This window comes from Sinohyriopsis cumingii, chromosome 3 (assembly GCF_028554795.1).
Source record: "Sinohyriopsis cumingii isolate HCF-2022 chromosome 3, ASM2855479v2, whole genome shotgun sequence".
Classification (NCBI taxonomy): domain Eukaryota; kingdom Metazoa; phylum Mollusca; class Bivalvia; order Unionida; family Unionidae; genus Sinohyriopsis; species Sinohyriopsis cumingii.
Window position 1 is genome coordinate 135,270,246 of NC_142963.1, and position 17,021 is coordinate 135,287,266.

Here is a 17,021-nt window from a genome sequence, read left to right on the forward strand (position 1 = left end):
TGCGAGTCATTTTCCAGTACTTTTATATGGTGCAGAGACAAACGGGTAGTTTTGCACATCATGCATGGGTAACTGCCTCCAGAGTACAGGCCATATAAGTGATTTTTAAAGCCAAACCCTATGATGTGAAGTCATTGGCCATATTCCCACTCCTGTTTATACATGCTCATTTCAGGTGATATATCCTTTGGAGCAGATAAACATCTAGGAAATATGGATGTATGACATTACTGTATCTAGCTTAACATGTACATTATTATGCTCAGATTTAAACTGTGAATTATTTTTAACAAAACATAATACTTTTATAGTTTTGCTCATTTACATGACTAATAATTCTCATTAATTTCATTTACCTTTACAGGTGACATATCAGCTAAAGATCTTGACCACTGCAATATTCTCAGTTCTTATGTTGAGAAAATCTCTCAGTAGACTCCAGTGGATATCGCTATTTATTCTGTTCCTTGGTGTTTCCGTTGTACAGATGAATTCAGAGGGTTCGAAAGACGCAAATATTTCAGTTGAGCAGAAACCTCTAATTGGTTTGTTGGCTGTTGTAGTTTCTAGTCTTATGTCAGGCTTTGCAGGTGTGTACTTTGAAAAGATTCTTAAAGGAACACATCAGAGTGTTTGGGTGAGAAATGTTCAGCTTGGGATTCTGGGTGTAGTGATTGGATACATTACAATGGAAATAAAAGAAGGCGATAAAGTTCGAAAGCAGGGCTTCCTGTTTGGATATGACTCTGTGGTATGGACAGTAGTCATTCTGCAGTCATATGGCGGTCTTATGGTGGCTGTAGTTGTAAAATATGCAGATAATATACTTAAAGGTTTTGCTGCATCAGCATCAATTATAATATCATGTATAGCTTCAATTATCTTTTTTGAGTTTCATCTTTCTCTGCAATTTGTCATTGGGGTTTTATTTGTTGTACTTTCTATATACTTGTATGCTAGGTTTGCTCCCATACCAAAAGCATTGCCATTTAATATTAAACCAAGCTCAATATAATTGTAAGTATCAATTTTCTTGCAAATTCTGTATTGTATGTATGAAGTGCCAGGCTGTGAACATGAACAGTGTTACAGTCCAGCTTGCCTTCAAGGTCACCTAGGTAAAGGTGTTTATCTTAAACACAGTCATTTTCTAATTAACCATAAACCAATTAACTGAAAATAAACCTCATTACAGTACGCAGCTGAATAAATTTAGAGATACGATTTCTCACATACCAGTAGTGGCTTTGTAGGCAGGTTCAACTGTATAACAGGTTCTTTTATGACTGTGGTGAATTTTTTTTTTTACACATATCAGGGTGTGTTGCATGTTTCTTCATCAGGCTGGTCATCTCCAAATCCAGCTTGTGATAGACCTGTGATTTTTTATTACATGGTTTAATGTGCAATGTTTCAATTAAACTTAAGTCAGAATAGTTATAATGTCTTTTTTTGCAGCAAGAGACCACAAAATGTTGGTTAAGACATCACACAAAATGATCAGTAATTGTAATCACATTGGATAATTCCTAGAAATAATGTAATAACACATGTTGCTTTGTCAGAATCACCCAAAGGGAAAGTTATACAGTACAGTCCCAGTTATCAGAGTTGTAGTCATACATATGTTTGGTTCATCCAAACCAGCCAGTTTCATCCAGACTTTTCTAATGTATACAATCGTGGAATCAAATATCTGAGCTCTTCTCATTTTGGCTGCTGTAATCCAGTGTGTGCAGGACTTGTGACCAGAACAACACAGGTTTGAATCCTGACCAGAACAGCACAGGTTTGAATCCTGACCAGAACAGCACAGGTTTGAATCCTGACCAGAACAACACAAGTTTGAATCCTGACCAGAACAGCACAGGTTTGAATCCTGACCAGATCAGGCTTGGTTAGCAACTGTGTTGTGTTTATAAATAACTCTGTAGCTGTAGCACACTATAATCTTGAAAGTGTTGATGTGCTGTTAAACTCCAGTCCATTTCATTTTCATGACTACCAGTAATTTCTATTTAGTGAGTTTGTTTTGTACATTAAATGGTGAACATTTTATGTGTCCCCCAGTAATTTGGAGACAGTAAGTTTTTTCTGTACATGCAAATTGTGAATTGTTTGTTTAATCGGGGTGGGATTTATCTGTTATAACTCATTACAATTAAGAACCTCTAAGACCAGACTGCACCTTTTAAGTTACTGTAAATAGATGTTCTAGAACTTGCAAGTCAAGTTTGTAATGTGGGGGAAAAAATCAGCAAAACGAAATGTTTGTATTGATGGTATTTTAAATGTCTCTGAACTGTATATCAGTATTTATTCATGCTTCATATGGGTAGATTTCCACAGCAAAATGAAGATTGGTGAATTTTTTCATAATGTATATACTTGCATGTAAGTCAGATCTGTTTGCAAACAACATCGAACTTGGTCTGCCTATGCATAATGTGCTGGCAGATTAGGGTCTGTATTGTTTTTTTTTCTGATTACTCCTGACTTTTTTTGCATAGACCCAGATCTACCAGCACTTTCTGTGATGACAGAGTTAGGTTGATTCTGTTTGCAGTTGTACTCAACTGTGAATAGACATGATAATAAATACTTGACTACATTTGAATGAGAAAATATTAGCTCATTTTTTCCCCTTGTGATCCTTGACTACATTTGAATGAGAAAATATTAGCTCATTTTTTCCCCTTGTGATCCTTGACTACATTTGAATGAGAAAGTATTAGCTCATTTTTTCCCCTTGTGATCCTTGACTACATTTGAATGAGAAAATATTAGCTCATTTTTTCCCCTTGTGATCCTTGACTACATTTGAATGAGAAAATATTAGCTCATTTTTTCCCCTTGTGATCCTTGACTACATTTGAATGAGAAAATATTAGCTCATTTTTTCCCCTTGTGATCCTGCACTACCTGTGCCATGTAGCATCACCCAGATGAAATGCTTTCCTATTTTTGCATTTAAATGTATTAACTTAAATATTTAGGTTTATTTATTGTATCAATTATACTATTGCAAAAATGCATCAAGTATTGATTTGAACTTTGGCATTCTAGTCCTGCATTATTTTTAATGTAATTTTTAAATGTATTTGATTAAAAAATGTATAAGGATTGATTGTTAATCCTTTGTTAAAGGGCATTATTTAGATGAAAAACATTGCTGTCGGTATTGTAAATGTGCTACATGGACAGTTCTATATACTCATATTAATTAGATATGATAACATTGGAATAGGTGGTATACACTTGGTCGTAATTTTGAAGAACTTTCAGTAGGCCACCCCACTGAAGTAGAGGTAAGATTTTGTACTAAACCTTGGCATATGTGAAGATTAAAGCACACACATCCTCATTGAATCTCAACCACTCTTTCTTCCTGGGACTTGGGCACAAGTTGGGAGACATTTTCATAGCAAAAACTCCCTGGAGATGAGACTGTGGGGAGACATTTTCATAGCAAATAATCCCTGGAGATGGGACTATGGGGCTAACTTTGTTCTTTGATGGTACATTCAAAGTTAAGATTTCCATTTAACTCGGTTTTGTGCACCCTGTATAAATGGTGTTATACTGTCATAAATCATAAAACTTGGGTAAGGGGATTCATCTTGATTACTGCTATGCCCTCATCACAAAAATTGGTCACTATGACTGGTATTTCAGGCTTCACTAACTTTCTTTTAATTTTTAGTTTTAAATTTATTTCTCAGGCTTTGTTCATGCTGAAACATCAATCCAGATGAGTGCATGCACTTGTGATTATACTACAACCTTCTAACAAATGAAGGTCACTGTGACACACTTCACTTCTTACTGGCATAGGTTAAGCTTAACTCATGACCAAATTTTTTACTTCTTGTATATATTCTGTTACACCTAGATTCATGAAACTTCATTAGGTGAGACATCTTGATTAGTACTAAACATCTTTGAAAAGTAGGCCACTATGATCCTGATTTCATGCTTCATTGACTTTGGTTACCTTTTTATCTTTCAAGTTCTTTTCTCATGTCTTCTTAATGTTAGAATAATAAAATAGGTGATTTTATGCATCACTGTTAGAACCACTGCCTTACGACAAAAGAAAGTTACACGTTACATTTAGTTCAAGACGAGATAGTTTTTTTGTGCCCTGAATATCTACTGTTATATCAACATTGATGGGATGCATCCTAATGGCTACTACACCCTCATCACCAGAGTAGATCTCTATGGCCCATATTTCATACTCCACTGACATATGTTCCATTTTATCTTTTAATTTCTTTTCTCACAAGCTAATTACATGCACGAACTATCAAAAGAGATGATTGTGTGCATCTCTGTTAGTACCACACGTTGTCAGAAGGTTGTTCTGACCTATCATTTTCTTTTGACTGGATTAGGTTAGTTTTTTATGTTTAGCTCATAACCAAATAGGTCTGTGACAGCCTTGATAGATACTGTTATAGCTGGAACCATGAAACATTTTGAGTCAGTGCACTATAGTCTTGTCATAGAAATAGGTCACTGTGACCCACATTTCATGCTTCACTGACAGGAGTTCAGACTGAAGCAGTGTTCATTCCAGAATCATGAAATTGTGTTCCTCTCTGTTTGTGTCACACCCTTTAAACAAGAAGTTCACAATGGCTGTGATTTCACATTTATTTGGTTATGTACAATTATTGAATTTAACTCATAATCAGTTTTTTTTTTTTTAAATTCCAGTACATATCAACATGGGATTTTCACTAATGACTTCCTATTATGTCTAGTTGATCCTACATGAAAATGCTGACAATATTACATCAAAAATATGGTGACCACATCAGCTATCTTGAAAATATTGCTACTGCATATAATCCAACAGAAAGTCATATTGACTTTTCACCAGAAGACTTCTTCTAATATCTAGTTGGTCTTAAGTGAAAATGATGCTAGTCTGATTTTCAAAATCGCCACCACGTTGACCATAATGGAGATCTTACTGTTACTTTTCCAAAATGGAAAGTTATATCAAACATGGGGTTTCCACCAGAAGACTTCTTATGATGTCTTGTTGGACCCAAATGAAACTGTTGTCAAGCTGACATTCAATACATACTCTACAGCATTTAATTGGAATTGTTTTTATCACTGAAGAATATCAGCACTGGTTTCAACATTTGGTAGTTAAAAGAAGAATGGTCTTAACTTTGAATTTCTAGAAATTCTTTTCAGCCAGTAGAGTGCTTGTACCTTCATTGAACTCTTGTTTTTGCAACCACATAGATTGTTTTCATGGGATGTATAGCCTAGGCTGGAGGCCCTTTCTGACCAGTACAGTTGAAAGTAGGAATAAATATGTTTATTTTTTATTTTTCTTATTAATGTCTATACATTATTTATTGCAATAGGTTATCCTGGACTTGTAAACTCTGTTTGGTACATATGAATGGGAATATAAGTTAGATGAATAGACTGCATGCTACATGCTTTTTGTGTGAGGCCTCAGTTGTAGTGACTAATCAAGGTAGTTGTTGATGCATGAACCAGTTATATACTAGTGATTGTCACTCCAAGTTTACCTAAAGCCTGTGACTTGCTTAGTTGAATCTGACTTCTAGAGGTGGACAGTGATAATAACTTAATCATCAGAAGATTTTATGAACATTGATTTAAAAAGGAATAACACAAAAACAAATATCTGGCACTTTTCAAATAATTATAGTATTTTTACTGTTGTTTCTTATTGAATGCCCTGTTTTTAATTGTTTTGTGTCTTTTATGCCTTATAGGTGGGTGGGTGGTAGGAGGGAGTGGTTGGTTTTTGGTAGGAATGAAGGTAGTGCTGATTAAACATTAAAAGTTTAAATTTTGAAAAGATTCAGAGTTGACATGTATAAAGTTAAACAATTGCCCAAAACATAGTTAGAAAATGGACCAACATTACGTTGTGAAGATCATTTTAGTTTGGCATGATAATTATTTACAACTGCTACTGGAACTACTAAAAATGAAAAAGTGTAATTGTTGATTACATTCGTGTGTTTATAATCCACATGTATGGCATTGATCTATGTACTTGGGGGTATTACATAATTATACACCATCTTTTGCTGAATATAGTGCATACCTTTATCAAATACGCACAACTTGAAAATAAGGCTCACCTTTGTCACATATGCACAACATGAACATAATGCACATATTAGAAATTTAAAAAAATAAAAATTACACAGAAAAAAGAAAGCAAAATCTTATGTTCTCATTTCTTGTCAGTATATAATTATCTAAAATGAGAGCAGTGATCAACAGTAAATATATTTAGATAATGTTAAATGAGGTGCCGTGTGACAATGGTCTACACTTTGAACATTGTTTTTCATTCTAGCATCAGAAAATTTATGCTAGTCTGGGTCACCAAAATGCTTGCCATGCATGCATATTCTACACCTTGGCTGTGTAACACCACAAATTCAGTCATTGTGCATCATATTGAAGTCTCCAAAGCAGTATACATTATGAAATGGAGTGCTTACTTTGCATCCTGTGTGTCATACACACACACACACACACATTTCAGGATGATGCACAGGCCTAGTTGTCTTCTATATTATAGGGGGATGAAATGGTGTATGCTGAGAAATTAAAGGAACAATTTCATAATATTCTTTGATTAAGAGAAGTCTAATATACTTGCATGTATGAAACTTCTCCCCCTCTCCCTTTTATTTTTGTCAGATGGACACGCAATGCAGTATTTGCTTCCATATATCCCAGATATTATGTGCTTCCACTGAATAAGGCATAGAAATCAGTCCGATGTGTTCATTATGTGTGGATAAATGTGATATTGTCAATCACACAGTTTGGAGAAATCTGATTAGTAATATCTAATTTACATACTATGCATATTATTGTCAATAAATCCATTCTAATTTTGTATATTGAAATAGTATTTTACACATCCATATGCAAAAGTACATAATGTATAATGTATTGAAATAGTATTGTATACTGCCATGTGCCAACGGCAAAATGTATATTGTATTGAAATCATTTCATATATTTCCATATGCTAAGGGTTATCATCTACACATCATTGAAATAGTATGATACAGTTTTATATGTTAAGAATTATCATGCACACTGTTGAAATGGTATATAATTCCATATGTTAAGGGTTATCATGTACACTGTATTGGAAAATAGAATGATATATTTATCATATGTGAAAGGACATCATGTACACTGTATTGAAATAATGATACATTTTCATATACTTAGGGTTATCATGTACACTATATTGAAATAGTATCATATATTTCCATATGATAAGGGTTATTATGTACACTGTATTGGAAAATAAAATATACATTTATCATATGCGAAAGTACATAATGTACACTGTATTGAAAAATAGAATGATACATTGTTCATATGCGAAAGAACATCATGTACACTGTATTGAAATAGTGAAGAATCATTTTCATATATTTAGGGTTATCATATACGCTATACTGAAATAGTATCATATATTTCCATATGATATGGGTTATTATGTACACTATTGAAGTAGAATAATACATTTTCATATTCTAAGGTTACAGCATATTCTGTTTTGAACATTGTATCATGTTTTGATATGCAGTGTGTTGTCATATGCATTTAATTTGACATTAATTTTCATAAGCAACGGGTTATATGTACATTTTATTTGACATGTTTGTATCATTACTCATGGGAGATTTTGTATCATTACTCATGGGTCATCATCCATCATATCTGTAATAGATCTTGTATCATTACTCATGGGAGATCTTGTATCATTACTCATGTGTCATCATCCAGGACATACATGCACAGGGGATGGGGTGGGAGATTGGAATGTGATGTAAAAACTGGGATTTGCAATGGCAAGAAGGTGCTGCAATTCCAGTTCACTTCAGAGTGACTGGTAGGGTGGGGGCTGATCATAGAAAAAATAATGTGTGACAGGACATATTACAGCTGGTCTAGGTCTGTGGATGTTTGTCATAAGAGAAATGCTCTATGACAGGATATATTACAGCTGGTCTAGGTCTATGGATGTTTGTCATAAGAGAAATACTCTCTGCCAGTGCATACTACAGCTGGTCTAGGTCTGTGTATGTGTGTCATAAGAGAAATACTCTATGCCAGTACATACTACAGCAGGTCTAGGTCTGTGGATGTTTGTCATAAGAGAAATACTCTATGTCAGTACATACTACAGCAGGTCTAGGTCTGTGGATGTTTGTCATAAGAGAAATGCTCTATGTCAGTACATATTACAGCTGGTCTAGGTCTGTGGATGTTTGTCATAAGAGAAATACTCTATGTCAGTACATATTACAGCTGGTCTAGGTCTGTGGATGTGTGTCATAAGAGAAATACTCTATGACATGACATATTACAGCTGGTCTAGGTCTGTGGATGTTTGTCATAAGAGAAATGCTCTATGCCAGTACATACTACAGCAGGTCTAGGTCTGTGTATGTTTGTCATAAGAGAAATACTCTATGTCAGTACATATTACAGCAGGTCTAGGTCTGTGGATGTGTGTCATAAGAGAAATACTCTATGTCAGTACATATTACAGCTGGTATAGGTCTGTGGATGTTTGTCATAAGAGAAATACTCTATGTCAGTACATATTACAGCTGGTCTAGGTCTGTGGATGTTTGTCATAAGAGAAATACTCTATGACATGACATATTACAGCTGGTCTAGGTCTGTGGATGTTTGTCATAAGAGAAATACTCTATGCCAGTACATACTACAGCAGGTCTAGGTCTGTGGATGTGTGTCATAAGAGAAATACTCTATGTCAGTACATATTACAGCTGGTCTAGGTCTGTGGATGTTTGTCATAAGAGAAATACTCTATGTCAGTACATACTACAGCAGGTCTAGGTGTGTGGATGTTTGTCATAAGAGAAATACTCTATGTCAGTACATATTACAGCTGGTCTAGGTCTGTGGATGTGTGTCATAAGAGAAATACTCTATGACATGACATATTACAGCTGGTCTAGGTCTGTGGATGTTTGTCATAAGAGAAATGCTCTATGCCAGTACATACTACAGCTGGTATAGGTCTGTGGATGTTTGTCATAAGAGAAATACTCTATGACATGACATATTACAGCAGGTCTAGGTCTGTGGATGTTTGTCATAAGAGAAATACTCTATGTCAGTACATATTACAGCTGGTATAGGTCTGTGGATGTTTGTCATAAGAGAAATACTCTATGACATGACATATTACAGCAGGTCTAGGTCTGTGGATGTTTGTCATAAAAGAAATACTCTATGACATGACATATTACAGCTGGTCTAGGTCTGTGGATGTTTGTCATAAGAGAAATACTCTATGCCAGTACATATTACAGCAGGTCTAGGTCTGTGGATATTTGTCATAAAAGAAATACTCTATGTCAGTAGATTTTCTTACAGATGATCTTTGTGGATACTGATCATAGTGGATGTCAGTTCATGTTACAGCGGATATGGGTTGGAAGGGGGTATCAGAGGAGAAATATGTTAGGTCTGGGTGTGTAGGGGGTTACAATAGGAGAAATGCTATATGCCAGAATAAAATGTTATAGCAGGTCTATTTCAAATCTGTTTGCAGTCAAATATAAATTATACATGGATAAATTTGATGACAACAAATTTTGTTGTCTGTCTCACCTGTATTGGCTGGTTAAAGAGACGTAGATGCAGATTACATGTATCGGATAGACATAGGTACAGTGTACTAATTATCAGAAAAACCCTGATTCAGTGTATATGTATCAAAAGAAAAGGTACACTATACATGTACCAGAAAGAGATTGTAAAGTGTCCATGTAAATTTTAAAAAACAGGTGCAGTGTATCAGAAGGCATAGATACAGGGTACACTTACATCACTATTTCTAGTGGTTGTTCTGTTTTCAGTGTTAAGATTCTGTGTAAATCTTTTGCAAATCTTCTATTACAAATAACATGTTTTTAGCTTGATCTCCAAACCTGTATATATAGTGGAATTGCCTGTACATGGCAATTGTAATGGAAGGTCTCTTAAAAGATTTATAATTTTGTTTTTAGTTCATGTAAATGTTTGCATATTTCTCATTTTCACTTCATAGTTTGCTCCCCTATGCCTAATGTTAAAATGTACATATTTACATAAAATTTATTACATAATGTAAGAAATTGAGGGTTTAACCAATGTATCATGATTTAATTTTAAACATGGATGTTTTAACTAATGCATCATGGTTTAACTATGAGGTTTAACTAGTGTATCATAGGTTAATGTAACATAGTAAGGGTGGAACTAATGTATCTTGGTTTAGTGTAACAAATTGAGGGTTTAACTAATATATCATAGTTTAAGTATTTGTTCTGGCATCATGTAAGGATTTTGCCATTTCCAAGCCCCAGCCATATGCTTTTGGGGAAGTGTCTACTTTGTCCATATATTTGACTATCCACCTTTCTTGTGTCAACTTGGCATTAGGGAGGATGGGTATTTGGACCTAAATTTTGAACAGAAATCCTTGTCATGATATTTAGTTCAACTTTGATTTTAAAGTGAATTTTTTAAAATAATATTGGAATGAGTTACTGTTACGTTTTTTAACGGTTGGTCGTATTGAAATAGGATTTTAATCAAAATACTTACTGTAATATGTAGCTAGACCGATATTGAAATGCTGATTAAACCTTCAAAATGGCTGCCCTGATGGCAGCTTTAAAGTTTCCTAACAGCAACTTCTCCTGAATGAACAGCTGCATTGACATATATGGGCATATCAGTAAAACGCTATAACAGTACATAATAGGTCCTAAATGAAAAGGATGCTGATATGACTTACAACATGGCAGTCACTATGGCCATCTTATAAATTTGTTGCTACTACTACTCTTGACACAATGGAGGCATTGAATTTGGGCTTTCACTTAAACACCTCTTGACACAATGGTGGCATTGACTTTGGGCTTTCACTTAAACACCTCTTGACACAATGGAGGCATTGACTTTGGGCTTTCACTTAAACACCTCTTGACACACTGGTGGCATTGACTTTAGCCTTTCACTTAAACACCTCTTGACACAATGGTGGCATTGACTTTGGGCTTTCACTTAAACACCTCTTGACACAATGGTGGCATTGACTTTGGCCTTTCACATAAACACCTCTTGACACAATGGAAACATTGGCTTTGGGCTTTCACTTAAACACCTCTTGACACAATGGAAGCATTGACTTTGTGCTTTCACTTAAACACCTCTTGACACATTGGTGGCAGTGACTTTGGTCTTTCACATAAACACCTCTTGACACAATGGAAGCATTGGCTTTGGGCTTTCACTTAAACATCTCCTGACACAATGGAAGCATTGACTTTTGGCTTTCACTTAAACACCTCTTGACACAATGGAGGCATTGACTTTGGGCTTTCACTTAAACACCTCTTGACACAATGGTGGCATTGACTTTGGCCTTTCACATAAACACCTCTTGACACAGTGGAAGCATTGGCTTTGGGCTTTCACATAAACATTTCCTGACACAATGGAAGCATTGACTTTGGCCTTTCACTTAAACATCTCTTGACACAATGGAAGCATTGACTTTGGGCTTTCACTTAAACACCTCTTGACATATGTAATTGCTCCTGGATGAAAACGGTGCAAATCTTACCACCAAATTACCTGTGCTATTTTGAACAAGTTTGAAAACTTGACCTAATTGACCCCGGGGGTCAATTTTAAGGTCAGAATTTGCATTTTTAATCAAATGTCTTAATTCAGACATGTTATGTGATTTCATTGTGTATCCATCCATCCTTTAACATGGTATGACGAATAACATTGTATTAGTTTGAGAAAGTTTCCCAGTTTATATCCCATGATAAGACAGTGTTGTCACATGCCATAACCAGGCCCCCTGCCTCCAGGTCAAGGTCTTTGCAAGGAAAAATGAAATGGTGACTTGTATCTTTGTATGGAGTACAAATTTTGAACCATATCTGAACGAAGCTTTAGACAGCTATATATCAGATGATGTGTGACATACCATTGCTCTTGCATTTCTGTGACTAATAACCAGAGATTACTTTTAAACCAAAAAAAGAGTTTTTGATGAAATTTTAGTCCATTATTATATTTCATGTATAGACAGTGTGTTGCATACCTGTCTAATTAGTATCCTAGTTAAAAGTATAACTTTTGAATCAATGAACATCGAACATAAATTGGTTATACAGTATGACTAGGCAATGAGTTCCATACCAGTAGCCATGCCCACTGCCCCAGGGTTCATGTCATGGCAAGGGAAAATGAGTGACCCCAATCCATTCATGGGCAGAACAATTAAACCATTGAAGGTATTTTTTGAATGAACTTTAGCCTTTCATATATATTGGTGTGACGGTGTCATGTGTTCAGTCATACCCCCTGCCTCAAGGTCAGGGTTACAAGATTGGATAATGCAAGTCAGGGGGCTGTTTCTTTATCCAGGCTGTTTTTGTTTAACCCCTACATATATTTTTATGACACTTTATCCATATCAACATGTTACTCTTCAATTGCCTTGCTGGAAGATCAAGGTATCGCGTAAGAAAAAGGTTACAAAACAGGTATCACAGTACTCGTGCTGTGCTTCACTAACCATATAACATTAAACTTGTTTTTTGTAGCATTTGTAATTGTCCTCATGTATCATATATACTCGCTTATAAGCCGAGTCCATTTGCAAACAGCATAGACCACGATCTGCCATCACAAAATGCACCAGCAGATTAAGGTCTGTATTATATGTTTTACTGATAACTCCTAGCAAACTGGATAGATCCAGATCTGCCAATGTATTGTGTGATGGCAGATTTGGGTCTGTGCAGTTTGCAGTTGGGCTAAACTTAAAAGCAAGTATATACAGTACGTTTCTTGATTGCAGGGCAAAATCATGGAAGAAAATCAATGTAAAAGTTTTGAATTTTGTTAAAAAATATGTGATGATCAGTAACTAATTTTTATTTTTCTTACTGTATATTGATTGACTGTTTTGGGGTGGTTTTGCATGTATAATTAGTTTTAGGTGCAGAAGAAATAATTAACAATATGCTCTCAGATATTGTTTGCTTTACTTCAGATATGATTTAGTTCATTGCAGTTGATGGAGAAATATGTGGGAAAATATACAAGTATTTGGGGTCATTTTGCTTGCATTGAATGGCTTTGTTTTGCTTATGTTATTATTATAATAGTTTATTTATTACTTTATTTGGTTATAATGTCTCTTTCTCAAAACATTTAGAATAGCTTTGATGTATATACAGTGTTGGTACTATTTTGATGTACAGATCAAAGTGCATGAAAGCTAAGGTTGTAGTGACCTAATTATTTAAGCTTTTTAAATATCTACCAAAGAGGCCTCAGCATTTTGCTTCTTGCATCATTATACTTATCATATATAATTGTCATGTGACCTATTTGCAGAATATTATTTTTCTATGTTGGACCATGAAATACTTTAATGTTCCCAATCCAGCTATGAATGCTAAGTTGAATTTAATTGTTGTGTATATACAGTTTTTACACTCTGGAAATATGTTTATCTGGAATTGAGCATTACAGTAATTTTCATACAGTATTTCTAAGTTTTATGTCAACCACAGTTCAACACTGCCATAATGCACTCTGATCATGTGTATGCCATGTCATCATTTTACATAGATTTGACTGTACTATGACAGGAGGAAATGTGTATTCCTTCAATCAGTATGTATGTTGCAATTGTAAACTAATTTTCATGTCAAATAAATAACACATGTTATGGAATCTCTCAGAAATCCTGGTAAAGCAATCCATTTGTTCACTCTTCTGTGTTGTCACATTTTGAGGTCTTGTCACATGTAATATCTTTGTTTAGTGAAAACCTTAAGAGGTCCTTATATTGTGAGTATCAGAGAGATTTTACATGCAGGTGCTTTCAATTATTCCCTCATTTGTTTTATGTCACAACTCAGTCTTTATCCTTTATACAGTCATCAGATTTTAGGGCCTTGTTTTCCTGTACTGACCATATTGTAAATGTATTATTGCAAGTCTTTGAATTAATTGGGTATCGTTACCTGAATTTTCTGTACAAACTTTGATGCATATATTAGTAAAGACTTAATTAATCACCAGATCAAATGAGGTTGTAAGGGAGACTGAATTATTTAATACCTCAAATTGTAAAGGAGACTGAATTATGAGGCAGAATGAATTATTCACTACATCAAATGAGATTGTAAAGGAGACTGAGTTATTCACATCAGATGAGCTTGTAAGGGAGACTGAAGTGTATGTGTGATTAGGATTTTTAACATAGCTTTAACAAAATTTCAGTCATATCGCTACGATGTCTGCAGTGTGACAGTTTATAGTGATGTCTAGCAGTGGGGCATCATGCTGCAGACATGTAGCATGATGTCCCACTCAGTCACATTTTATCCTGACACCAGGCCCACCAGTCCTAACAGTAACCTCTTAATGCTGTGCGACTAGCAAGGCAGCCATTTGTACTATTTTTGTAAGCCTTCGGTATGACTAGGCCGGGGTTCAAACCCACGACCTCCTGTTCCAAGGCAGACACTCTAACCACTAGGCAATCCGGAGCGGTCAAATAAGGTTGTAAGGGAGACTGAATTATTCACACCATTAAATGAGATTGTAAAAGAGACTGAATTATTCACCTCATAAATTGAGGTTGTAAGGGAGATTGAATTATTAACCACATCAAATGAGGTTGTAAGGGAGACAGCAAACAACAGCTGCTGTCACAGAAATCCTGCCAATGTGCACATTGGAGATTTTTTGCTCACATATGTAGATTATTTGATTGAAATACACTATATCTGTAACCAGATTCTTGTAAGTACTCATACTAGTGACTTCACATACATATTAGTTTCTTGCCACATTATTGAAATATTAGGGCTATGGATTTCTGTTCATTTAACACATAGGGAAAAAAAGGATAAAGCTGCAGGTACATACACATCTAAATACATGTATGTTCTTACTATGACCCAGTGGAAAATAACCTATAATTTTCCATAATGGTTTATGTTTTGCATGGTACATGCTCTATGCTACTGAATTACATGTATCTCCATGTTCATGTATGATAGATCTCCATTTTATCTTTGTTATTTACAATATATACAATAGCTATTACTGTTATATATTAAAAATGAGGGATATAAACTTAACAACAGTTTTCCTTTGTGTCTGTTTCCTTAATGAGTTAGTTCATTAGCTTATAGACCAGATGAGCATATGGGATGGACTGTTGTCCGTCATGTCATCAATGCATTGGCACAAGTTAGTTATCACTATTTCTCCTAAAACTAATTGGACGATAGTGATGAAACATTACACACATATTCATCCCATGGTTCAGTTGGACTTAAATGAAAAAAGTTCTGCTCAGACATCCAATATGGCCACCACAGCAGCCATTTTGAAAATCTTGTTATTGCTCCTCCACCTGATCGTGTCAACATGAGGTTTTTGCAGAAAGACGACTTATGATGGCTTTGGTCCAGATAATAATGGTGCCAATATGATACTCAGTCGGACCACCAAAGCAGCCATCTTGAAAATCTTGTTATTGCTTCTCCTCCTGAACAGAAAGTCCTATCAGCAAGGGTTTTTTCACCAGAAGCCTCCTTATAGTGTCTAACTGGTGTTTGGTAAAATTTGTGGCTATCTAATATCCAGTATAGCACCACAGTGACCATCTTCAAAATCTTATCTCTGCTCCTCCTAGATAAAAAGTATCAGCATTGGTTTTTCGCCAGAATACTTATAATATCACAAATGAAAATGGTGTAGATCTAACGTCCAGTATGGCTACCATGGCACCCATCTTGAAAACCATTTTATTGCTACTCCTGAATGGAAGGTCATATTGACATGGGATGTTCAAAAATAATTATGATATCTGGTTGGTCCTGAATGAAAAGGGTTTCAATCAGACCTCAAATATGGCTGCTACAATAAACACATTGAAAATATTGTCACAAATTCTCTAGAATGGATGGTCATGTCAATATGGGGTTTTCACCAGAAGTCTTCTAATGATGTCTAGTTTGTCCAAAATGAAACGTACTGATCTTATGTCCAGAATGTTTGCAACCGAGGCTAATTTGAAAATCTTGTCACTCAAGGATATCAGAGATGGTTTCAACACAATAGTTACAAAGAAAAAATGGAGCTAATTTGAGAATCTTATGGCTCAAGAATATCAGATATGGTCAGCAGTTTAAAAGAAGAGATGGTCTTATCGTGAATTCCTGGATAGTATTTTTGGACAGTAAAGTGTCAGTCCCATCAAGGGTATCTTTTTACAATAGTGAATGTCTTATTAATTGGAAAACTGGTATTGAAATTTATCAGAAATTATGTCTAAGAGAATGCATTTTAAAATTGTTTAAAAAAATCTTACATTTTTCAAGTTTTACCTACCATGTTCTCTTGTAACAAAAGGGGGAATATCCAATGGGGCTTAGGTGTTCATCCATCCATCCTCCTATCTGTCAATCTATTCATTCCTCATGCTATATTATTTCAATCCCTGCGGTTTCTTTCTTGCACTCTATTCCAGCTTCATTTCTGCTAATATCGACCTTATTTACTTTTGGTTCATTTTGCAATTTCTTATAACATACTAGTTTAATAAGTTCCCTTTACGGCTTAGTTTTTGGGACAGAATGGTTGCTGAGGAAGAAGAGAGTGGAGAATTTGAATGAAGGCAATGACCATGAATGGCTTCTACTTTACTTTTACATACCAGAACCTGCAAGAATGGAGGTTCATTTTGAAATTTCTTGTAACATACTAGTTTAATAAGTTCCCTTTATGGCATAGGTTTTGGGACAGGATGGTTGCTGAGGAAGAAGAGAGTGGAGAACTTGAAGGAAGGTAATGACCATGAATGGCATCTACTTTACTTTTACATACCAGAACCTGCAAGAATGGAG

General features: G+C 35.1%; 1 protein-coding gene across 1 annotated transcript in view; it reads left to right on the top strand.

Annotated features, from left to right (window-relative positions):
• Positions 1-15,256, top strand: part of LOC149803921 (UDP-galactose translocator-like) — a 48,138-nt gene extending 32,882 nt beyond the window's left edge. The window contains exon 3 of the mRNA XM_089953735.1: positions 365-15,256. Coding sequence (XP_089809861.1) covers positions 365-1,015 — 651 coding nt within the window. The 3' untranslated portion in view covers positions 1,016-15,256. The remainder of the gene's footprint in view (positions 1-364) is intronic.
• The last annotated feature ends 1,765 nt before the right edge of the window (positions 15,257-17,021 follow it).